This window comes from Dendrobates tinctorius, unplaced genomic scaffold (genome assembly GCF_039654945.1).
Source record: "Dendrobates tinctorius isolate UK_male_01 unplaced genomic scaffold, ASM3965494v1 ptg000009l, whole genome shotgun sequence".
Classification (NCBI taxonomy): Eukaryota; Metazoa; Chordata; class Amphibia; order Anura; family Dendrobatidae; genus Dendrobates; species Dendrobates tinctorius.
The window spans coordinates 3935191-3961532 of record NW_027361677.1 but is presented as its reverse complement, the minus strand read 5'-3'; the positions used below and the strand labels follow the sequence as shown (position 1 = coordinate 3961532).

At 46.1% G+C, this 26342-nt stretch overlaps 2 protein-coding genes across 8 annotated transcripts in view; one reads left to right on the top strand and one right to left on the bottom strand.

Moving 5' to 3' along the window:
• BBS2 (Bardet-Biedl syndrome 2) overlaps nt 1–16630 on the bottom strand; it is a 71278-nt gene extending 54648 nt beyond the window's left edge. For 3 of the 7 annotated variants that reach the window (XM_073581973.1, XM_073582028.1, XM_073582020.1), the window contains exons 1-3: nt 16463–16630; nt 2221–2345; nt 35–262 (exon numbers count right to left, since the gene is read on the bottom strand). In XM_073581973.1, coding sequence (XP_073438074.1) covers nt 35–262; nt 2221–2345; nt 16463–16484 — 375 coding nt within the window. In that variant the 5' untranslated portion in view covers nt 16485–16630. The other 4 variants (XM_073581983.1, XM_073582003.1, XM_073581993.1 and 1 more) reach the window with 4 other exon arrangements.
• Nucleotides 16631–17883: 1253 nt separating this feature from the next.
• Nucleotides 17884–21043, top strand: LOC141095748 (metallothionein-1-like). The gene is made up of 3 exons (XM_073582039.1): nt 17884–18285; nt 18484–18549; nt 20819–21043. The coding sequence occupies exons 1-3, from the start codon at nt 18255–18257 to the stop codon at nt 20908–20910; spliced, it is 189 nt and encodes a 62-aa protein (XP_073438140.1). The 5' UTR covers nt 17884–18254; the 3' UTR covers nt 20911–21043.
• Nucleotides 21044–26342: the final 5299 nt, after the last annotated feature.

Genomic DNA, 26342 nt, shown 5'->3' with positions numbered 1-26342 from the left:
CCCGCTGCTATTTAGGTTTATCCTTTCCACTCACCTCTTTAAAAAACAGGTCGGAGTTGTTATGGACATCATAGGCCAAGAGGTTGGTTTGGGTTCCCACTATCAGGGAGTCGCAGCCCAGCTGGGGGTCCAGTGCTCCCGCTGTCAGACAGCTGACACTTTGGTTAATGTTTAGCAGAGAGATATCGGATTCCTGAGCACTGTGCAATAAGCGATTTGCAGAAAAACGTTGGCTGCGAGCATGGGGGTTGTGTATAAAAACCTGCAAAAATAAATAAAAAGCAAGTTACATATATACAGCTCAACAGAGCAAGCGCTAATCCTAGCTCCTGAAATCAGTCCTGGGGCAATTGGTGTTTCTCCTTTCAGAAAACCCCTGTCCCCTCGGCTGCAGTGTTCTTACACTCCCTCTCCCCTGGTCCAGCACTGAGTCTCCGACGCTGCTCCTGGCGCCTGTTACTGTCAGCTGTTGAGGTCAGCTATTAGCAGCAGCGGGGCCGACATGATGTTAGCACTGCAGACCATAACACACTCAGTGCTGGACCTGGGGAGGGTGATTAAAGATTTATTTTTTATTAAACAAACTGCAGGTATGTAACAGGAGTTTTCCAAAACCAGAAAATATTTTACATCCCTAATCCTTCTATTTCCCGCAGCAGACAGCTAGGCTGCTCCCATATGCCTACAATATAAATGGAGGAGGTCTGCGACCATGAAGATCACAGAGCACTGAGATAATGGCAAGTAAAGTGAGGCAGTAATTAGTACTGTGAGGTAATGTGAGGTAATAACGAGTATTGTGAGGTAAAGTGCGGTAGAACAGGAGGGGATGGTGAAGTTCAGCACAGACATCCAGTAAATAAAATCCAAAATTTATTAAGTGAAAAACATAATTAAAAGCAAAACCTGACGCGTTTCTGGCACATCAATGCCCTTAGTCATAGGATGCAGTAATCAGTATCATGGGGTAATGTGTGGTAGTAATGAGTATCATGAGGTAATGTCGAGGTAGTAATGAGTACCGTGAGGTAATGTGGGGTAGTAATGAGTACCGTGAGGTAATGTGGGGTAGTAATGAGTACCGTGAGGTAATGTGGGGTAGTAATGAGTACCGTGAGGTAATGTGTGGTAGTAATGAGTACCGTGAGGTAATGTGTGGTAGTAATGAGTACCGTGAGGTAATGTGGGGTAGTAATGAGTACCGTGAGGTAATGTGGGGTAGTAATGAGTACCGTGAGGTAATGTGTGGTAGTAATGAGTACCGTGAGGTAATGTGTGGTAGTAATGAGTACCGTGAGGTAGTAATGAGAATCATTAGGTAATGTGAGGTAGTAATGAGTATCATGAGGTAATGTGAGGTAGTAATGAGTATCATAAGGTAATCTGTGGTAGTAATGAGTACCGTGAGGTAATGTGTGGTAGTAATGAGTACCGTGAGGTAATGTGTGGTAGTAATGATTATCGTGAGGTAATGTGAGGTAGTAATGATTATCGTGAGGTAATGTGAGGTAGTAATGAGTACCGTGAAATAATGTGAGGTAGTAATGAGTATCATGAGGTAATGTCGAGGTAGTAATGAGTACCGTGAAACAATGTGAGGTAGTAATGAGTACCGTGAGGTAATGTGGGGTAGTAATGAGTACCATGAGGTAATGTGAGGTAGTAATGAGTACCGTGAAGTAGCAATGAATATCATAAGGTAATGTGGAGGTAGTAATGAGTCCCGTGAGATAATGTGAGGTCGTAATGAGTACCTTGAGGTAATGTGAGGTACTAACCAGTATCGTGAGGTACTATCGAGTATTGTGAGGTAATGTGAGGTACTAGCGAGTACTGTAAGGTAGTACCGTGAGGTAATAACGACTAATGTGAGTTAATCTGAGAAAGTAACGAGTACTGTGAGAAAGTAACGAGTACTGTGAGTTAATGTGAGGCAGTAACAAGTAGTAATGTGAGATAGTAGAGTAGTAATGCGTGAGGTAATAACGAGTATCGTGAGGTACTAACGAGTACTGTAAGGTAATGTGAAGTAATAAATAATTTGAGGCAATAACGAGTACAATGACGTAATAACGATATAAATGGCCAGGTTAAATCTGTGTCCTTTCAAGACAAACCCAGTCCAAATGTTGGCTCTGGACCCCGTGAAGATGGCGCAGTGCCACTGTCAGGTTACTCCGACCATGTGGCACAGACTGACTGATGGTTAGGTTTTTGTACCTTTCCAGCTTGGGTGGCTGCAGTTAAACATGGGTGCGTCCCGTCATATTTCCCCACGGTCACCATGCGAGGGTTGATTTTGTGATTCAACTTCAGGGTAAATATTGGAACAAGCATGATGGCTCCTAGCAAAGAGATAGCACAGGCTTAATCACATAAAAAGTATTATTGGAAGAAAGCATGGGGATCGCTGGCTACAAAACTGGACCCTGTGATAACGTGTGCGGTGAAGGATGACGACTGAAGGTGGTATCTGGTACATCCTGAGAATGGAGGCGCCAATATCTTGCATGGGAACTCCCCTATTTAAGTCAATGAGGGGTAAGGAAACTGATAAGTCACCAGTTCGTGTAGGGTCATAACTTGGCATGTAGTCAAGAATTGCACATTGACTTCATACTCTTCATCTCCACAATGGTCAGAGGCAGTGAGAGAGAGCTGTGGAAATGTGAACTGCGCCTCTTCTGACATTACATTGGTGTGGGATGGACCAGCAACGTACAGCCATATTTAACATGGGGTTTGGAGAATCCCTTAAACTGAATCTTTCAGCAGGTTTATCCTATGTAATCTGAGAGCAGCATAATGTAGGGGCTGAGACCCCGATTCCAGCGATGTGTTACTCTTTGGGCTGTGTGTTGCTGTTTCAATACAAATCAGTGTTTTTTCTCAGCTGGAGACTAACACTGCAGGACTAGGTGTCTCCTGCCTCCTAGTCCGACCACGCCCCCATCACTGGCAGCTTTCTACTGATCAGTGATGTGGGCGGGGTTAAAGACAGCTCAGCATTCAGAGAACTGTTAGATCTGCAGCAGAGAAAACTGTGATTGCAAAAAATGACAGCAAGTGACACAGTGTTGGAATTAGGCTCTCTGCCCCTACATCATGCTTCTCACTGATTGACAGATTGCATACAAAACCATGCTGACGGATTCCCCTTAAATGCCATTTAACATGGGACATCCGGTCACAGTCATTGGCTGGTGTAAACATGATCAGCGATCAGAAAGGTAAAAATTTTCCTTGTGCCGACTGCTTGCTTCTATACGGAGCCTTATGTATATTAGCTCTCCTCCAAAAGACAGAAAGCTGCCTCTTTAGTGCCACTTTTTGGGGGTCAGAGAATATGGGAAGCAAGATGTGCCACAGTCCGCGCTGCTGAATCCACAAAATCACCTGGGATGCAAGATGTAGTAACAAAGTACTGCTTTATTCCTTCCTACGCGTTTCGGCGCCCTTCCTGGCACCTTCCTCAGGGATATCACCTTCCCCCACCCTTTTTGTATTGATACTTTTTGGGGGTTGCGGCCCTATACACCACGTACGACCCTTGCCACAAGACGAAGGCTATTAGGCAAACCATCAGTTGTCAGATGCTTGGGGGTTCTTGTCCCTCAAAGCTGGATGCTGTGGTCTTCACAAGGAAAAACAGAGGTTGGACCCCCACTGATTATGGTCTGCATCGCTATTGGTATCTTTTTACAGGCTGTAGGCAGCAGCGGTCATGTGAAAGTCGCACTACCTCTGCACAGAAGCTGCAGTGCCGAATCAGACCCCCATAACGATCAGTGGAGGTCACAAAGACCCCCCAATCAGACAGACGTACAATTGCTTAAATAGCGTTTCCTAACTCACTCATCCCTACTCCTTCGTGCCTTAGGGTTGTCACTATTTTTCTTACACCTTTGTCTATCACTTCTTCAGGCTGGTGCGGCATATGAAGGCATTAAAGGGGGCACGGAGTAACCCATCACCTACTCTGCTAATATTGGATTTTGGGTCATAAGGCACACACATATTTGCCCCCATAGCCTTTAATGGCAGTTTGCCTGTCACTGATTATGGAGACATAACATGATAAGGATTGGCTGCAGCAGTCATGTGACTGCCTGCAGTACATAAGCTACAACCTTGCCCCTGATGATAGCAGGGGAGCTCCCCGGCTCTGCTACATGTGCTGCAGTCATGTGCCGGAGCAGCTCTGCAATCTGCACTGGGGCAGGTGATAAACTAAAGCGGAGTCCTCCGGTCTCCATGGCAACCGAATATGCCTGCGTCTGACGGCACCTTCCTGCTGCTGTCGTTATGGCCGACCGGCTGCACCGCGCTCCTCCCGCTCTGACATCTCCTCTCTCCCTGATCTCCCGGTAACACCACCCCTCACCCCACACGCAGACACTCACCGCGGACCGGCTGTATCTGCTAGAGCCTGCAAACTAGCGAAAGGACCTTCGGTGACGTCACGACCATGTGATCAGTCACGTGTGTGGGAGGAGTCATTCTGGAGAACACAGCCTTTCTAACGTCACGTGTCTGATCCGTGCCCGCACCGTTTCTGCACAGCATTGAAAAACGGATAAAAGAAAAGTTAATATGGATAAAAAAGCATTGTTTCTGCGCAAGGCCCTTTGCATTACATTTGCTATGTTCACATGCAGATTTTTTTTTTACTGCGTTTTCATATGCAAATTAAAAGCTGTTTTTTGCAGCCCCACCAAACGCTTCCTGTCACATGCTGGAAGTCGATTGAGGTAATCTGTATATGACTGGTCGGCATGTGACTAAAAGTATGCAAATCACTTACAGACTAGTCGGGATGTGACTAATAGTATGCAAATCACAGACTAGTCGGGATGTGACTAATAGTATGCAAATCACTTACTAGTCATGTGACTAAAAGTGTGCAAATCACTTATGGGCTAGTAGGCATGTGACTAAAAGTATGCAAATCACTAGTCATGTGACTAAAAGTATGCAAATCACAGACTAGTCGGGATGTGACTAATAGTATGCAAATCACTTACTAGTCATGTGACTAAAAGTGTGCAAATCACTTATGGGCTAGTAGGCATGTGACTAAAAGTATGCAAATCACTAGTTATGTGACTAAAAGTATGCAAATCACAGACTAGTCGGGATGTGACTAAAGGTATGCAAATCACTTACAGTCTCGTCGTCATATGACAAAAAGTAGACAATTCACAGACTAGTTGGCACATGACTAAAACTATGCAAATCACTTACACACAGTCATGTGACCGCCCGCACAGCCGGGGAATCGGACATTGCACTGGATGCTGTTATAGAGAGACTTTTATCCCAAGCCCGGACAACCCCTTTTATGTCCCAATGCATAAAAAAGTGGGGGGAAAAAAAGAACCTTTGCTTTAGTCCTCAGTAAGGAACCTGTCACCTCAGAAAACACTTTTCCTGCAGATTTGGGGTGTGTGCACACGCTGCGGATTCTGCTGCGGATCCGCAGCGGTTTTGGCCCTGCGGATCCGCAGCAGGTACAGTACCATAATATCCTATGGGAAATGGAAACCGCAGTGCAAATGGTGCGGAATTTTCCGCGCGGATTTTCTGCGGTTTCTAATCCGCAGAAAGAATTGACATGTCAATTCTTTCTGTGGATTCCGCTACGGTTTACCATCTCCTCCATTATAGAGGTGACATCCTGCTGCCAATCTCTAACATGTAACACGCGTCGGCAGGGGGCACGTCATTCCACGCTCCCATCGGCACCCCTGTGATGTGATCACCGGGCGCCGATGGGTTGTCATGACAGTTGGGGGGGGGGTCTGCTGATGACCCCCGTTGCCTGTCATTACGATATCCCTGTGAACGCCGGCCCGTAGCTAACGTTCATAGGAGACCGTGATTTCCACAGGCAATTGGTTGATTACAGCTTCAAGCTATTAAATACAGTAAAAAGTAAAAAAAAAACTATACAGGTTTGGTGTCTGTGTACTTGTACTGACCTGGGGAATCATAATGGCAGATCAGCTTTACCATATAGTGAGCATGGAAAACGGCCGACGCTTAAAGGGTTATTCCCATCTTCATAAAGGGGTATTGTTGAAAATAAAACTGGGTCTCCCGCCCAGGGCTGTGGTTTACTCGGTACCGGGCCCGATGAGCTTCAATGGGAGATGTCGCTGCAGCTAGGACCCGGCCCGTGGCCCTGGGTGCCCATTGTAAAAAGGGGAAAGTTTATAAGTGACGCCACCTGTGGTGTTTGGCAATGTAGATGTTAAGCCGACGCTGCAGACAGATCCTCTGGGACTGATGGTGTGGTGCAGCAATGATGTTATAGCCCTCCACAGGCAGGGCTGGAGTCCCAGGGCAGAGTAGGTGAAGTGACACGTAGATGGTGTAGTGTCGGGCGCAAGGGATGTAGCCATGCTGGGCGTGTTGGAGCAGGAATAAGTGGAGGACACCAGGGCATGTAGTTCCAAAGCTTTACTCAGTCTGTTGCAGGTATAGGTGCCCGCATCCGTGCTGTGTCCTCCGGGTCAGGAGCTCAGCCAACTTCCAGACAAGATGAAGTCCTCCCTTCCAACACTCCGCCAACATATGTGTCTTTTCGGAACGTCTCCTCTTATAGCGCCTTTGAGTGAAGTACTCTCAGTACTGAGTTACACTGGAGTTCCTCCTGTCAGATGTTCCTATGAACTCTACTTGTACGGCAGACAGCTGTAGCCTGCTTCGGGGACTCCTTGCTACTAAGTCCAGGCTCACTCTCATTGCTGTTGTGCCCCCAAGTCTTGTGTGGGAATAAAGTGGTGACAACTTCTATTCCTCCTGTGTCTGCTACAGGACCATTAGTATCCATACAACCTCGGGGACCGGGCCCCGGCCTCGCGCTTAGAACTTGGGAAGGGTTCTCTCTTCCAACCCCGATCCTTAGTCCTCCTATTCTCCTTACGTTCCGTACTAATCCTTCTTTCCAATGGAGAATCAAGCTTCCTTTTCTGTCTTTTTCCTGTGCCAGCAGACCCAGATCACTGTGGCCTGCTGCAGCACTTCCTTCTCCCATCCCTCTCCCGGGGATCTTCTCTTTCTCACTCTCTGCCTTTCTACATCTTCACTCACTGACTGAATGAATGACTGAACGACTCACTCAACTCTTCCCGCTCTTTTATGTGAACTAATCTCCACCCACCTCCCAGCACGTTTCGTGTTCCAAGCAGGGAGCCGCCGAAGGTGCTTTGCTACACTACTTTGTGGTGTGGGGTGCAGGTGTTGGAGTGTGGTCAGGTGTCTCCACCTTACCTGGATGGTGGGGTACCACACCTCAGGAGGAGGTGCAGTACCTCTGTGGCGACTGAACCCTCAGGGGCGCCACACAACTACTTTTGCAATGTACTTCTTATTAAATTTTGCAGCCGTGGTTGAGATATTAATACTGTTTTTTTGTTTACAGCTCGTTCCCTTGGAGACCAACCACGGCTGCTAAATAAGAGAACACGCGCAGGGCTTACAAGCTATTTTGCATTGAGTTTGTAAGCGCTGTTTTAAAGCTGGCCAGGATTGCTGGAGTGCGCTGTTACCTCTTAATCCCAGTCATCTTTACTGCAGTGCCCACAATGTAAACAGCGGTGGTCGGTCTCCTTGGCAACGAGCTAAACAAAAGAAGTGTTAATATCTCAAGAATGGCTGCAAATTTTAATAAGCAGTAAATTGCAAAAGTGCTTGTTTTTACAAGAACTATCCCTTTAATGTACTGGGGTGAAAGCATCATTTTGAAATTTTTACTCTCACAAAATTAACTGCCTATAGAGTTTATGACAAGTTGTTTTTGCTACTAGTGACAGTCGTACTCCACACAACATATATTATTACTCTGAGCACCAATGTTCCCGTCAACAACCCATTCAGATCAGGAGGGTGAGAAAGTGTCAGAGACTTGGTAGCACAGAGTCCCGTGATTCAGCCTGCCATGATGTCAGCCATGGGCATTGTTCCTGCTTCCTCCCTGCAGCCTAGCGACCCGCAGCATAATGTGCACGATTCAATGGAGCAGGAACCGTGTGCAGAGACAGTGCAGAGCCGAGTGCAGAAACTTTGTGAAACACGCCTGCTTCTAACAGACCCAAACAAATAGAAATATCCGGGTTTGTATTGTGACTTGTAGGGCACCTAAAAAAAAAAAACCTGCTGATTTTTGCAGAAGTAGTGTCACTGCCCATCGTTTTATTTGGGTAGCTGTGGTGGCAAAATCACATCTGTACAGTGCTGGAGGTGTATGCCTGAATTGCAAAAAACTATTATGGCAGCATATTCATAGTGTCATGATTCCTCTGCTCAGAATGTCTGGGACTCTGTGATGGACAGCTCTGGCATCCTATCCTGTGCTATGCTGAGCTGTCGGTGCTTTGATTGACAGCTCGGCTGACCTATCTGACTGGAAGGTGCAGAAACTTCCACAGGTGCTCCATATTCTTGGTAATTGCCCTGTTATTTAGGTGAGCTGTCTGCCCAGATCATTGCCAGTCAAATGTTTGTTCTAAGCTGGTGCTCTCTGGTGTGGTCGCCTGTACCCTTTGGTGTAAGTTCTGATTCTCTTCAGCTGCTGACATTTGGACCGTGTTCAGATTACCCGTTTGTCATTGCTCCTATACATCTGATATTGTGCTGCTGACCTTTGGACCGTGTTCAGACTATCCATTTGTCATTGCCCCTTTGCATCTGATGTTCCGTTGCTGACCTTTGGATCGTGTTCAGACTACCCGTTTGTTATTTCCCCTTTGCTTATCCTCTGTTTCTCTGGCATTCTGACCCTGGCATGTGACCTGGCTTGCGATTTCGTACTTTTTCTTGGTTTACTAGATGATCTTTTGGCATTTACACTGAAACGGCTGACACTTAGAAACCCGATGTTTACCTTGGTTACCAGGCTCCAGATCGCTGGTCTCCCGCCTGCCACACGCAGCGATGCGTGCTGGCCAGCGGGAGACCAACGATCAAAAAAATGTCCTGGCCATTCCAGCACAATCAGCGATACCCGGCGGGGGGGGGGGGGGGCGGTCGCGTGTCACACACAGCGATCTCGCTGGTGAGATCGCTGTCGCGTCACAAAACTTGTGACTCGGCAGCGATCTCGATAGCGAGATCGCTGTGTGTGACGGGGGCTTTAGGGATGATCTGACGAAACTCACAGGACCCAGGTCACAGAAGCTAAGATCATGAACCTGACACCAGGGGCTTCACCACAGAGTACTATAGCTCTGAGTTCCGGCAATGGTCCTGAGGTTTTGTGGAATGATGCAGCTCTCCGATGTCAGTTTCACCGTGGCCTCTCTGATTTTTCTAAAGGACGCTCTGGCTTTGCATACTCCACCCTGTCCCCTGGGGGAGGCCATGACCCAGGCCATTCGACTAGATCGTGGAATTCATGAGACGTAGTGAACGACAGGGGGCTTCAGTCATCCTGCCCAAGTCTGTTCACTTGCCTGAGACGGAACCAATGGAGAGTGGAACAGCCCACTCTTGGGTCATGGAGAGGAGGCGTCGGCGTGATCTTGGCCTTTGCCTTTATTGTGTTCATGCTGGACATTGCCTCAAAGACTGCTCCATTCACGCTCAAGCCAGCAAGCCGATGGGAAACATCTATATCTGGGTGATATTCGGGGAAGTCACCAAGACTTCCAGGTACCCTTTTACTCTTCAGATAAAGTATTGCTGAACGTCAAACTTTGGTTTCAGAACCTGTGGTTATCTGGTCTTGCTTTCATTGACACTGGCTCTGCCACCAATTTCATTGATTCTGGACTGGTTGTTAAATTATGATTAGGGACAATTAGATTGGAAAGAGCTACTCAAATTGTCGCCATTGACAGGACACTGTTACTTCAGAACTTAGTCCAGCTGGTATCAGTGGAATTCGCACTTAGGCCAGGGTCACGCTTGCGAGTGTGATGTGAGAAACTTGCGCATCAATACCTTGCGCTGCCGCCGGCACTCGGGACCGGAGTGTGCGGCTGGTTCCGAGTTCCGGTGGCATCGCCGGGTATTGATGTGAGACTCGTGGGTTTCTCGCATCACACTTGCAAGTGTGACCCTGGCCTTAGAGTGGGAACTCTTCACTCTGAGTCCATCTCCTGCTATGAGTTGGATAATTTACCTGCTGGGTTGATGTTGGGATTTCCATGGCTGCAAATCCATAATCCTGTTATTGATTTGTATCAGAAGGAGCTCCTACTGTCACAAGAAATGTCTTACCTCTGTACACATTTGCTCCGCTCGCTTGTCTGGAGGGTCTGCCGGCTTACCTGAAAGACTTCAGAGATGTGATCTCAGAGAAAGAGGCTGAAATATTCAGCCCCATCGTCCTTATGATTGTGATATAAATCTTATTCCTAAAGCCAAATTGCCTAAAGCTTGGCTGTATAATTTGTCGGGACCTGAACGGACCGCTATGAAAGAATATATTAACAAAAGTTTACGGAAGTGTCATATCCATCCTTCCTCCTTGCCTGTAGCTGCAGTGTTCTTTTTTGTTAAAAAGATGGTGGCCTCCGTCCTTGCCTCAATTTCCATGAACTGAACAAAATTACAGTTAAGAATACTTACCCGCTTCCACTTACCTCCGACCTATATAATCAGCTTACTGGGCCTAAATGCTTTTCTAAGCTTGACCTTAGAGGGGCATATAATCTGATACGGATCCGACAGGGTGATGAGTGGAAAACGGCGTCTTTAACGTCGGAGGGTTTATTTGACAATCTTGTCATGCCTTTTCGGTTAACCAATGCACCTGCAGTCTTTCAGAACTTTATGAATGACATGTTCTCTGATATTATTGGAAAGTTTATTGTGGTATACCTGGATGATATTCTAATTTTTTTGCCTGTCTGAATTCTCACTATGAGCACATTCGATTTTGGTTTACAGAAGCTAACGGAAAATTCTTTGTTTGCTAAATTGGAAAAATGTGCTTTTTTTCTGTTCAGGAAATATTGTTTCTGGGGTTCATTGTGTCTGCTGAAGGGTTTAAAATGGACCCTGGGAAGGTGCAGGCAATAACTGATTAGGTTTAACCTCGTGATTTGAAAGCATTGCAGCAATTCTTAGGGTTTGCTAATTACTACAGAAAGTTTAAGGGTTTATCTCAGATAGTGAAACCCCTTACTGACCTCACACGAAAGGTGGCGACTCTTAAGGTTTGGTCGTTGGATGCTGTTGGTGTCTAATAAATTTAAAGTGCTTCATGTCCGTTCCAGTATTGATTCAACCTGATCTCCAGAAACCGTTCATCGTAGAGGCGGATGCCTCAGAGTTTGGGATAGGAGCTGTTTTGTCTCAAGGTTCCAAAACTTTGACCAACTTGCGTCCATGTGCAGTTTTCTTCAGGAAATTTTCATCTGTTGAAAAACTATGATGTGGGGAATCGTGAGTTGCTCGAGGTCAAATTAGCTTTTGGGGAATGGAGACACTTTTTGGAGGGAGCTATTCATCCTGTTACTGTGGTGACAGATCATAAAAATTTGGCCTATATTGAATCTGCTAAACGTTTAACCTCTAGACAGGCCAGATATTTTTCTCTAGATTCAATTTTTTCATCACATTCAGACCCGGGTCTAAGAATGTTAGAGCTGACGTTTTGTCACGCAGCCTTGATTCTGTCTCCTCCATTCCTCCTCTAGGAATTGTGATTTTCATGGTATCCTCGGAATTGGAAGCTGAAATTCGTGAGGTCCAGTCGCTGGCCCCATCCGCTACTCCTGAATTTAAATTATTTGTGCCTGTGTATCTTAGATTACGTCTATTGCAGGAATTTCTTAAGTGGTCACCCGGGAGTCACTGCTACACAGAAAGCTGTTGCTAGACTCTTTTGGTGCCCATCCATGCTTAACGATGTGGAATTTGTATCCACTTGTGAGATTTGTGCACGCGCTAATGTCTGTCATGGCCACCCGGGGAATTGGTTCCATTGCCTATTCCAGAAAGAGCATGGACTCACTTGTCCATAGACTTCATTACGGATTTGCCTTTATCTGGTGGAAAAATTGTTATTTGGGTGGTGGTGGACCGATTCTGTTAACAGAAGCATACACTCTAGATCACGTGAAGTCATTATTTCCCTCTACTCCTCTTTGGTCAGACCTCATCTGGAATATTGTGTCCAGTTTTGGGCACATTTTAAAAAAGACATCAACAAACTGGAGCAAGTTCAGAAAAGAGCGACCAGAATGGTGACCGGTCTGCAAACCCTGTCTTATGAGGAAAGGTTGCAGGATTTGGGAATGTTTAGTTTGCAAAAGAGAAGACTGAGAGGAGACTTAATAGCTGTCTACAAATATCTAAAGGGCTGTCACATTGTAGAAGGATCAACTTTATTCTCATTTGCACAAGGAAAGACTAGAAGTAATGGGATGAAACTGAATGGGAGGAGACACAGATTAGATATTAGGAAAAACTTTTTGACAGTTAGAGTGATCAATGAGTGGAACAGGCTGCCACGAGAAGTGGTGAGTTCTCCTTCAATGGAAGTCTTCAAACAGAGGCTGGACAGACATCTGACTGGGATGATTTAGCGAATCCTGCTTTGAGCAGGGGGTTGGACCAGATGGCCTAGGAGGTCCCTTCCAACTCTACGATTCTATGATTCTATAAGATCACTTTGTTCAATTTCTGCACCTATTAAGTAAATGTGGCGCCCCTGAGGCTCAGTCGCCACAGAGGTACTGCACCTTCTCCTAAGGTGTAGTGCCCCACCAACTAGGTAAGTTGGGAACTCCTTTCCACACTCCAACACTCGAACCCCACACAACAGGGTAGTTCTGCACATCCACAGTGAGGTGTGTCTCTCTCCTCCTAGACATTAGGAGTGCCTTGGTGGTTCCCTGCATGGAACACTGGATGTGCTGGGAGGTGGGTGGAGTTGAGATTCATATAAAAGGTTTGGAAGGTTTAGAATTACAGGTCAGTCTGGAGGTCAGTCTGAGAGGAGGCCACTCGGGAGGAGTGGGGATCCCCTAGAAGGAGGGATGGAGGAAGGAGTGCTGCAGCTGCCTCAGTGATCTGAGCCAGCTGGCACGGGAAAGGAACCAGAAGGAGAAAGACTTAGAACTGCAACCTAAGCTTCCATAGGAAAGAGGAGTAGAGAGAATAGAGAGGAGTTGTGGGTTGGAAGAGGAACCCTGCCAAAAAGGTTCTCAGCGCAAGGCCGGGGCCCAGTCCCCGAGGTTGTATGGACACTTATGGTTCTGCAGCAGACACCGGTGGAGTAGTTGGCTGTAAATGCACTACTCCCATCTAAGACTTGGGGCACAACAGCAACTGAATAGAGAGCCAGGACTCCCGAGAAGGGAGTCCCCAATAGAGGCTACAGTTGTCTGCCATATGAGTAGAGTTGTTAGGAACATCTGACAGGAGGAACTCCAGAGTACCACGGTATTGGAGAGCTTCACACTAAAAGGCGCATTGGCGGAGTCGTTCAGGAAAGGTACATGTTGGCGGAGTGTTGGAGAGGAGAATCCTGACTTGCCCGGGAGGTTGATTGAGTCTCTGCCCCGGAGGACATGGCATGGAAGCGGGCACCAGTGGGTACCAAGAGCTGTGAGTAAAGCGTTTGGGTCGCCCCTCACACCCAGGGCAGCGGGGTACTCTGTACCGGGCCGGTGTCAGGGGGATGTGTCACAGCAGCGGTGACCCGGTCCTTGGCCCTGGGCGCCCAATATCAATGGTGGTTTGTAGTTAATGGAATGGAATAGTTAGTGACGCCGCCTGTGGCGTTCAGCAAGGGAGGTGTTAATCTGACGCTGCAGACAGATCCTCTGGGACAGATGGTGTGATGCAGCAATGGTGGTATAGCCCTCCACAGGCAGGGCTGTTGTCCCAGGGCAGTGTAGATGTGGGGACACTTTGATGGTGTAGTGTCCGGCGCAGGTGATGTAGCAGTGCTGGCGGATGCAAGAAGGAATGGAGGACACCAGGGCTTGCAGTTTCAACGTGTGGCACCCCTGAGGCTCAGTCGCCACAGAGGTACTGCACCTTTTCCCTGGGAGGGCGACCCATAAACTTGTTTACTAGCGTTTATTGTGTCTTTGTCTCTTATTGATGTGCCATGTTTTAAATAAAGCTGCTTTGTTTTAGAAACTTCTTGTCATTTGGATTTGATGAAACTTTACTGATAGTCATGTGTGGATTACGTACTTTTTTTTACCTGTGGATTTTCTGCATTTAAAGAAATTCCTGTTTTAAATGCTTATCTAATTGATATGAGATAAATGACGGTAAAATGTCCATCTGACTAGATTATAGCGATGGTAGAAATTTTCCACAACAGGGTTATTGGTGACACAGGCTCCCGGGATCTCTGCATGTTTACTGCTTGCCGAGCCGTGTGCAGATGGTTGAGGTTTTGGCCCATTGTCAGCCAGAGCCGTGTGCACATTCCCCTCCTCCTGTCCATTCATCTACTAGCTGCTGGCTTCCTTACCAGATAAACAAGATTGGCTGTGCATTTTAAGACTTCTTTTTAGCTTCTTTGCATTCAGTGATGTTTTGAGCTTGAGAAAAAAATCTAACATTCATTTTAGCATTAAACTATTTTTGATCTATAATATCGGCGTTACAAACCCTCGTGCAATATGCTACCTATAATAGTAGTCAGCACGAGGAGGACTAGTCATTGATTTTTATGTGACACTTGTGAGTTAATGCTTCCGTGATTACATGTATGCATGCACTGCTGTGCGATCCTGTAGGAAAACATTGCATGCGACATCAGTGTTTTCACTGAAACAAGCCAATGCGATTATCCGGTGATAAACAGCCAAAGGATGACCGCTGTGTGTGAATGCAGCCTAAAGGCGGTTGTGCCACCATAAACTCGCTAGGTGATAAATGTTAGGTACCAGTGGTGGTCACACATGCATACCTCCCAACTTTTGAAGAAGGGAAAGGGGAAAGGCTGCGGCGCACCGCTGCAAATTTTAGGCAACGCCCCAACCACACCTATTTTGCAACTAGTCACACCCATGTCCACGCCCAACCGCACCCATTTAGCACTGCTGATCAAACTGTGGGCACAGTGGCTGGTATTATGGGCAGTGGCTGGTACTGTGGGCACACTGACTGGTACTGAGGAAAAGAGAAAAAGAGAGCGAGAAAGAACAGAGCGAAAGAAAGGGAAAGAATTAACAGAGTAAAATAAAGAGGGGAAAGAACAGAGAAAAAGAAAGAGGGGACAGAAAAAAAGAACAGTGAGAAAGAAAGGAAAGAGAACAGAGAAAGAGGGGAAGAAAAAAAAAAAAAAAAAGTACAGAGAAAGAAAGGGTGGGGGGACAGAAAAAAAAACAGGGAGAACAGAGAAAGAAAGGGGAAAGAACAGAGAGAGAGAAACTATAGCATCCCGGCTCCCATTGTAGTGCCCACCTGAGCTTCCCGGTGCAGGACTTATGATCCGCTCACATGGCCGGCATCCCCGATTCCAAGGCGATCCCGCTGTCGGAGGAGGACATGGTGATGCATCTGAAGCATTCCCTGAAGTGCCTACATGGTTCCGTCACAATCTCCTCCCGAAATTACCTAATTTCCGGTCAGCTCCAGCCTATCACTTCCGGTGGACCGTCATGTGCGAGTTTTTAAAGTGCTCCGCCGTGTACTCCTGTGTCCATGGGAAAAGCCTGCTTTGTATGCCTCATACACACATGGCTCCACTCCGTACACACAGCTCCGCTTCGCATACCCCATACACACGATGCTCTGCTCCATACACCAAGTACACACATGAATAGCTCCACTCCGTACACCTCGTACACAGGTGGGGGGGGGGTGTCAAGAATGGGACTGTCCCGCAAGAATCGGAACGGTTGGGAGCTGTGTGTATCACCTAACTTATCAATAGGTAATACATTTCATTAGTGGGGGAAAAATACAGAGCTCTTGTCCCCTAGATGAAGGTCACAATTCTCCTGACAGCTACGGTTGTATGCCTCCATATGAAACTAGAGGTTTACAGCATAGGGTCCCATAGAAGTTTGTAGATGCCAGGTTACCTCTCCTCACTGTATGTGGTCTGTCTTCTATATTACTTTGATTCTCCAAAAATAAGACCTACCCCAAAAATAAGCTCTAGCATGAGTTTATGGGATTTTTGGAGTATGCTTGAAATATAAGAGTTGGGCACCTACCCTGGATCCATGCCTTGCTTCTCTCTTCCACTAGATTTTATTGTGCACCACATCAGGCTTTGCAGATGGCCTGGCGTGATACCGGGCCTATATGAGGCTCACCAAGACACACACCTGTGTCTTGGTATTAAAACTTGGGTGTTAATAGACTCCAGATGGTTTGCGCTATATACCTTGATCTGCTCAGCTGGTGTCTGCAGTCCCCTGGATGTCTCCCGCCTACCTGCATGGTGTCTCTTGGACATTTTCAGCCTCCCTGTGCTTTACTGCAGTCTCCTGGACATCACCCACCTGCCTGAAGTTTCCTGCATCCCGCTTACCTGCTTGCAATCGGCTGTCCATGTCCCATGTGCCCCACCTATCTTCTGCATTGACACCTGTGGCCCCCCACACCTTGGGCTTGGAAGATTCACCTCACTTGGTGAATCTAATAAGGGCTAGTTAATTAGGGCCAGCATTATTGGGGACAGTTGGAGACCACACTTGGGGTATGTGCACACATCTTTAATCTGAAGGTAGAACCACTGGACTTTGTCACTACAGTTTTTTTGTTTGTTTTTTTTCCCTTTTGAGACCTGTATGTCATAGCCCTGGTCATTTGCAACCAGTGCAGTGCTCAGTAGAGCCTGGACTATAAGGGTATGTGCACACGCTGCGGATCCGCAGCGGATTTGGCCCTGCGGATCCGCAGCGGATTTGGCCCTGCGGATCCGCAAGCTTCTACTGCGTTGTACAGTACCTTTTATTCTCTATGGAAAATGAAAACCGCAGTGCACATGCTGCGGATTTTTCTGCACGGATTTGCTGCGGTTTCAAATCCGCAGCATGTCACTACTTTGTGCGGAATCTGCAGCGGTTTTACACATGCTCCATTGTACAGGTGTCAAACTGCAGGGGAAAACCGCAGGCTAATCCGCAGATAATACGCAGGTCTTTTGACCTACAGACTTTGAAAAATCCGCAGCACAATCTGCAACGTGTGTAGAGTCCCTGAAACCGACATCACTGAAGTTTTCATTAAAGTTGGATACAGAAGCTGCAGCAGTGACCGCAGCTCCAGCCTTCACATCCACTGGGGATACTCAAAGGAAACGTCATCAAAAGTCAAATAAAAAAAAAAAATGCAGAAAGTTAATTAAAAATTACCAAACGCATATTAGAAAAGGGACTTGATTATTAAAACGAATAGACATTTACTGCGCAATTCACCTTTTGGTTTCAGACAACCCCTTTAATTAATAAAATGTAATGTATTTCAGCAGGCTTTTTATAAAATGTCGGTCTAAGGCCATATTCCCACATGTGGAAACGCTGCATTATTCTGTTGTGGTGGTTTCTGCAGGTGTCTGCACAGCATACACACTAACCATCTGATTATTGCGCTTTTTTTTTTTTTTTTTGTGATTTTTGCATTACATTAAATGCTTTTTTAACTGTTAAGTGCAGCATATTTTCTGTGCAATAAGGATGGACAAAGTACAGTGTTTTTGTCACATGGTCATAGTAATGTTCCCCCTCAAATTTAAGAGGTGTCGTCTGTTTATGATCCATTCCTGCCTTTTTCTTCTAAAGCTGCACTGAAATTCTTATCCTGGAAACCCAATATTTCCAAATTTGGTAAGGGGCTGATCTAGAATGCATTGTCACTTGTGCTGGCTCATCCTGTGTCTTGGATGACTGAGTAATTAGTGCACACTGCACTCAGTGTTTATACTTTGTCTTTTGCACATGTGGATGGCGTCACACGGCTGGGGAGGTGTTGTGCACTAGTCTCTGTTTTGCACTCGGCTCAGGCTCTTGTGTATATAGGAAGCAACAGAGGATCCTGCATCAGAACACAGCAGCAAGCACCTGCCTCTGCCTGATCTCCAGCATCTGCCTGATCTCCGCCTGATCTCCAGCATCTGCCTGATCTTCTCCTGATCTCCAGCATCTGCCTGATCTTCTCCTGATCTCCAGCATCTGCCTGATCTCCGCCTGATCTCCAGCATCTGCCTGATCTTCTCCTGATCTCCAGCATCTGCCTGATCTTCTCCTGATCTCCAGCATCTGCCTGATCTCCGCCTGATCTCCAGCATCTGCCTGATCTCCGCCTGATCTCCAGCACCTGCCATGGACCCTCAAAACTGCAACTGCGCCACCGGTAAGTAGGGGCTTTATAGGCATCAGCATGTTATACATGGGGATATTTGTAACTAATAGTATATGGAGGAAACACCTGAATGAATATTGATATTGCCTAACCATAGGTGACTCCTATGCAAAATGCCACCATCTATATTGGTACATGATTCATTCTAATCTGATGGCAGCTTATAGTATATACTTTATCTCTCCCCAGGTGGATCCTGCTCTTGTGGAGATTCCTGCAAATGCAAAGACTGCAAATGCAAGTCGTGCAAGAAAAGTAAGTCCACGTATGTGGATATGATTTTAGATACAAATCAGGTGAGAGTAAAAGAAAAAAAAAGCCATCGGCTCACCTGTCCAGGTGCACGGCAAAATACTCCAGTAATAGCAACAGTCCAAACGATAGACGACACTCACATCTTCTTAAAATAACTGCTTTATTGATCCAGTAGTATAAGGCAGAAAATAAATATCCTCTGCGCTCACAGGCAACATGTTTCACACCTTCATGGTCCTTTGTCAAGCCTAGACCATGCAGGTCTGAAACATGTTGAATGGGAGCATAGCGGATATTTCTTTTCTGCCTCTTTAATTTTTGTGCTAACTATTTTTTTTTGTGCCTTTTTTATACTACTGGATCAATAAATCAATTCTTTTAACCCCTTAATGACCAGGGGTATTTTTAGTTTTGCATTTTCATTTTTCCCTCCCCTTCTTTCCAGAGCCATAACTTTTTTTTTTTTTTTTTTTTCTGTCTATATGGCCATGTGAGGGCTTATTTTTTTTTTTTTGCGGGACGAGTTGCACTTTTAAATAACATCATTGGTTTTACCATGTCGTGTACTCGAAAACTGGAAAAAAATTCCAAGTGTGGTGAAATTGCCAAAAAAGTGCAATCCCACACTTGTTTTTTGCTTGGCTTTTTTGCTAGGTTCACTAGATGCTAAATCTGACCTGCCATTATGATTCTCCAGGTCATTACGAGTTCATAGACACCAAACATGTCTATGTCCTCTTTTATCTAAGTGGTGAAAAAAAATTCCAAAGTTTGCTAAAAAAAAAAAATTTGCGCAATTTTTTGAGACCCGTAGCGTCTCCATTTTTCATGATCTGGGGTCGGGTCAGGGCTTATTTTTTCCGTGCCCGGCTGACGTTTTTAATGACACCACTTTTGTGCGGATACGTTCTTTTGATCACCCGTTATTGCATTTTAATGCAATGTTTTGGCGACCAAAAAAACGTAATTCTGGCGTTTTGCATTTTTTTTCTCGCTACGCCGTTTAGCGATCGGGTTAATGCATTTTTTTTTTTTTTTTTTTTTATTATTTATCGGGCGATTCTGAACGCGGCGATACCTAATATGTGCATGTGGGATTTTTTTTATGTGGAATTTTTTTTTTTACTGTTTTATTTTGATTGGGGCGAAAGGGGGTGATTTGAACTTTTAGGGGTTTTTTTAATTTTTTTTTATTTTTAAACATATATCTTTTTTTTTTTTTTTTTTTTTTTTACTTTTGGCATGCTTCAATAGCCTCCATAGGCTGACATGTCCCGGCTTGGATGTGGGCTCAGCGCCGGAGCCCTCATCAAAGCAGGGGCGATGTCTGATGACATACTGTGCACGTCATTGGACATTAAGGGGTTAAGACTGAGTGCCGGCTGGACTGTTGAAATCAAGTGAAAAGTAGTAAAAAAATAAAATAAAAAAAAAATTTGCATTTAGGGCACCATGGTCTGTTCCAAATTTTATCCTTTTCAATGCAAATAAAAGGTAGTAAATTAATAAGACCTCTATTCAGGGTCTGCAGCCTACAGTTCTTTCGCCATTTTAAGACTTCAGCTTCCAATATACCCTGAAAGCACACAGCTGGCATGCTGGGACTTGTAGTTTGACAACAGCTGGAGCGCTGTAAGTTGCTGACCCTTCCATGTACCAAAGCATGGGATTGTTGATCAATTGACTTAATTAATCAGATGGGTCCATGGTGATCTGCAGTCAACACGGCAAAAAGATCACTTTTAAGGGGTCATGAAATGACTGTATTTTTGGTCCGAGTGCGATCTGACAATATTGGATCACACACTGACTAATGTTGTTCTATTGGGCCTTGCAGGTCCGTGTGTTTTTTTTTTTTTCCTCTTTGACACAGCCTGTCCGAATAGGGAAAAAAAATCACAGCATGAGCGATTTGCATCCCATATTCAGATCACTCTCAGCCATGCGAGTCTCAGTCTGTGGGAAACCTCTGGCTGCACTCGAATGACATATGAGTGCAGTCAGATTTCCATGGACTGACACAATGGAGATGGGGAGAATTTTTATTTTTTACTTCTCTTCATCCGAGTATCTGATCAGTGTGGCATAATCAGCCCGATTCTTTCAAATGAGAGAAAATAAAAAAGTATAAATAATTGCAATGGATCATTCCATATGGGATCCAATATATGCATTATTCCTGGTGATCTGCCAACCTCTAATTCAAAAATGGAACAATCTCTTCCTGGCAATAATTTTCTGCTTTTTTTTTTTTTCCCCCCACCCACAGGTTGCTGCACGTGCTGTCCTGCAGATTGCAGTAAATGCAGCCAGGGCTGTCAGTGTGCAAAAGGATGTGATTCCTGCAGCTGCTGCAAGTGACCATCGCGGCTGTCAGTCCCACCTATTACATGTCCTAAATGTAGAAATAAACATGTATCAGTGCAGTATGTGTATAATAAGTCTGGACAACTTTGTAAAAAAATTGTTTTGCTAATAAAGTGATAAACTTTGACTTTGCGCACTTGTTGTTTGTTACTGTAACTTTAATGGATGTTACCTGGGAGGTAAATAGTTTCCAGGTCCTAGTGTCCACCGCTCAGATGAGTACATACATTTATTCTGATTCCTGGTTTTGACTTACAAATACTGATGTAAAAAAAAAACAACTCACCAAATACTCAATGTGTGCACACGGCCTTAGATGCAGCCACCCAAAAAAAGGTTAATTTATAAGAGAAATTAACAGGGGGAAAAAAATGACTTTTCTAGTCTTCATTGGTGAGCCCCCCTCCATGTCTAGCTGTGGCGCGGCGTTCTCGAAAAGAATGCTACTGGCTCCCATGTTGGCTGGCGACCTATTTCTGAGAGACCGAAGTGCTCTGCAGCCCAAAATCAGATGTGCCCAATTGACATCTCCCCAACAATTTGGATCGTCCCCTCTCCATACACATTAGATAGTCGGCTGCACCCATCAATATCGGTGGGTTCGGCTGACGCTTAGTCTGTGTTCTAGGGACCTTAAATCCAATTGGACCCATATAAGATACTAGATTATGGCCCGATGCTATCGCATCGGGAGGATGCGATAGCATCACACCTCTTGCCATGTTAACCCTCAACACACACACTCCTCAACACACACACTCCTCTCACCTTTCACCATCTCCACTCCACATACGACGCCTTCTCTCACTCCGTCTCTCATACTCACGCCGTCATCGCCGCTGCTCCACGATCCCCGACATCTTCTTCCGGCGCCATCCTGGATCCAGACGTTGTCCACGCCGGCGACATGTTCTTGCGGCGACGCCATCGTGAGTATCGTGAAATCCCGCGATACTCAAGATGGCGTCGCCGCAAGAACATGTGGATGACGTCGGGATCCAAAATGGCGTCGGCGAAATCTCGCGAGTTTTCGCCGACGCCATTTTGGATCCCGACATTGTCCTCGCCGGCGACATGTTCTTGCGGCGACGCCATCGTGAGTATCGTGAAATCCCGCGATACTCAAGATGGCGTCGCCACAAGAACATGTGGACGACGTCGGGATCCAAAATGGCGTCGGCGAAATCTCGCGAGTTTTCGCCGACGCCATTTTGGATCCCGACATTGTCCTCGCCGGCGACATGTTCTTGCGGCAACGCCATCTTGAGTATCGCGGGATTTCGCCGATCCAAAATAGCGTCACCGCAGGAACATGTCGCCGGCGTGGATGCCGTCGGGATCCAAAATGGCGTCGGCGAAATATGCCATTTTGGATCCCGACGTTCTTGCGGCGACGCCATCTTGACTATCGCGGGATTTTGCCGATCCAAAATGGCGTCGCCGCAAGAACATGTCGCCGGCGTGGAGGACGTCTGGATCCAGGATGGCGCCGGCGGAAGATGATGTCGGGGATCGTGGATCAGCGGCGATGACGGCGTGAGTATGAGAGACGGAGTGAGAGAAAGGGTCGTATGTGGAGTGAAAGAGTGAGTGGACGTGAGTGGAAATGGTGAAAGGTGAGAGGAGTGGTGTGTTGAGGGTTAACTTGGAAAGAGGTGTGCGGTGACGTCACCGGTTACAACTGGACGGAAGTTGTTACAACCGGAAGCTGCTTAGGGCATTTATTATTATAGATTTTCTGGGTGACTGAGAGCAGCCTCAGCAACTGCCGTGCTCATTATGTCTTTAAGGCAGGGGTAGGGATTTTTATCTTTTTCCTGCCAAGGGTCATTTGGATAATTAGACCATCCTTCGGGGGCTGTACAAACTGCTAATTCCACCCCCAAAGTACTTCATGGTGCTGAAGCTGGTGTCGGGGTCTAATTTTTAATGACATGCCCCTCCAGTATTCAGTAGTGAACACTGCGTGCTCACCAGCGGCCATCAAAACACCAGTTACCGGCCCAAGCACTGCGGTCCCCGGGATTGGATAAAAGGTCATCAAGGGCCGTAAACTTTCCGCAGGCCTGAGGTTCTCCACCCCTGCTTTAAGGGCTAATTCTTACAACAGTTATAGCGGCATTGTAGGACTACAATACCCAGCCTCACTGTAGGTTTCATGACTGTAACTGCATCGTCCATGCCAGCTGGGGTACTACATCAGGTTATGGAATCATAAAGTACAGGTCATGACCTACGATTATAACATGTACTCTATAGCTCCCCTGAAATAATAGAATCTATTATACAAGAGGTTGTAAAAACCAGATCCATTTCTTTTAGTTTGGTTTCTACTTGATAATGATTTCAGCTTTTGTTTTACCAGAGAGGCTTACAGGGGTTCTCCAAGAGAATTGTGGGAGCTGTTAGATTTTGTTTTGGGGCCCCAAGCATAAAAATATGCCTTTAGTGCCCGTCGTGCAGTGTATAACCTGCCACTGGTCTTGTGTGAGTTACAGAAGCCGCCTTCCTCCCATCAAAGTTTTTATCCTCTTAATATATTGCAGTCATCATTGTATAGCACTGTGTACTTACAATTGCTCATTTTCCCTTTCTGCCCAGCTAATTCTTCTCTCTCCCATTAGGTCTATCACATCACGTGATTAATAGTCGACTAGCTGAATCCTTCTAAACTCTATGTAGAAAGAGGAGGTCAATTGCCCCTGTATAATTCACTGCAGAGGTCTCTGGCAGGAGGGAGCAGCTGAGTCAGTTGTTGTAGAGGGGAATGATTTTTTCAGGGGAAATAGACTTCCTGTTTAAACATGGAGCAAAGAGAAGAATTACTGGGTAGAAAGGCAGAATGAGCAATTGTAAGTACACAGCGCTGTATAGATTGCAATATATTAAGAGGCTAAAAACTTTGATGGGAGGAGGGCTTCTTTAACGGTCTTGAAAACTGACTGATTTGACTGCCTTTTTACCCTTTGGTAAACGCATGTTCCAAATGTACAGTATATGAATAACACAACATTGTGATGAATGCCAATAGGATTCCACTGTAAAAAAAAATACTATATGGCACCTTTTCCTAGATATTGTTTTTAATGGATAACACTGTATTTATTTAGTACTAATTTTAATGTTTTTCAAAGGGGGTGTGGCTCACAGGTTAATTATGCAGCGCAAGATAAAGACACACCCCTGAGGATCCTCTGAGCACTATAAAAATCACTGAACAATCAGATCCATATCTATGGAACCGTATATAGAACTTGAAATAAAAGAAAAACAATTGAACACTCAGGGGAGCAACAGGAGAAAAGAAATGATCACTTTTCACCTGGTGATAGGTCCTCTTTTATATGGCAAAACAAATTGTCTTTCTCAGCTGGACTGTATGTATACGAATATTTTCTCCTTATAAAAATTGCCAAAAGCTGAAAATAACTCCATGTGTCACGCCGCGCTCATCTGAGGGTGGGACCTCGGTCCCGACGTCATCTCTTCCGGAGCCACGGTCGCTCCGGGGGTCCCGCCAGGTGCGCACGCGCACCTCCCGTACCTAGGTTCCTGTCTCCCCCACGTTATGTGTGCGCTTGTGCGCTCCTCTCAGTTGGGCCTCCTGGTCCGTTCTCTCTATGGTACTGGAGGACTTGACCCGGAAGCCCTAGCGATCATGTGCTATATCAGGCTACCTCTTCCTAGGGGAGGTGCCTGATTATTGTTGTACTTCCTGGCTTGGTCTGCCGTGTCCCTGCCTGGCTGTGCGCTGTATTCGGGTCCTCTGCCTTGCACTCTATTGTGCCTCTTGGCACACACTCTGAGCCTGAACTCTGCCTTGTACTCGGTTGTGCCTCCTGGCACACGCTCTGACCCTGTACCCTGTTTTACACTCAGCTGTGCCTCCTGGCACATACTCTGACCCTGTGCTCTGTCTCATACTCAGTTGTGCCTCCTGGCACATACTCTGATCCTGTGCTCTGTCTTATACTCAGTTGTGCCTCCTGGCACACGCTCTGATCCTGTACTGTCTTATGCTCGGTTGTGCCCTTTGGCACACACCCTGCTCCTGTACTCTGTTACACCTCCTGACACACCTGCGGCCTGACTCAGTGCTCTGCCGTGCTCCTTTGCACGCATCCTGCTTTGCTCACACCCGGAAGCTGTATACCACTTGTTCCCGTGCCCACGCTTTACACATTCCTGCAGACACACTCACTCACTCGTGTCTCCTGTGAGTTGGCTGCCTGTTGCCAGCAGTCGTGGTACCTCACCCCCTGGGGCTTGCCCCTGACACTCCCTGTATAGGGGGTGGTCTTCACTAGGTCAGCTCGCCCTGGGAGGGTTGGTGCCACGACCCAGAGGGTCCACTCCAGGAGTCGTCACACCATGTACATGGAGGCAGATAAAGTGTATATGGCAGGGCGTGAAGTCTGTGCAGCTTCATATACTACAGGTTTCATGCCCAGGACTCTGCAGCGTGCTTGAGCCATAAGGTTGCATTGCCTTGAAAAATCTAGGATCCTGAATAGATCCGGTTAATTAAACAAAGTACAGATCTCTTTCATGGAGAAGTATTACATCAACCTTCAAGGTTTGACAAAGAAGTTCTATCATGAGACACTGCGACACGGCCATTATTCAGCCAGTCCACTTACCTGCATGTAAGATTAGCCGATTTCTGAACAACGTATCTTTGCTCAGGCTTCGGTATTACTGTACATGCTGTTCTCTTTAATCCTGGATTTTGTCAGATAAATGGTAATCCTGATTTGTGCCCTCAGCACTCATAAAGCTTAGGACAGAAACCCTTCAACCAGTATATAAAAAAACACACACACAATTACAACAGGACCTATACCCCAGGGGGCCCCATAGTCCCTAAATAAGAACTGATATACATGAAACACATCTGTATCAGATTTCACAATACAATCATCTCGCAATGTTATATATTCTCTTGGACCTAATAAGGCTGGTGTACTTACTTTGAAAAAGCTTGGCGCAATGGCTATATAATCTGGATATTAAAATGAGCTGTTTGAGTCCAGCTACACAGTGAGAGAGTTTGAGCCTAAATGTTTTCAGTCTCCACCCACCCAACCTGATTGACAGATGGAGCTTGCTCTGACCAGTGTGAGACTTCAGCAGCAGGGAGGAAGGACACTGAGGAGAGCTGCAGTTTGCACTGAGCAGTATGAGATTTCAGCAGCTGGGAGGAACTACACTGAGGAAATGTCAATCGGGCTACATGTGCACATATTGCATTTACTCTTCTGACATGGTTAATCAAAGTAAGTACACCATCCTCAGCCGGTCTATCAAATGAATATCTAATAATATATGCCGTTTATATTGTGAAGTTTGACGCAGATCCGCTTTATTCTCTGCAGCTCTCTATGGAGTTGGTACAGTAAAGCTCCATAGCTATACCCCCATAGCGC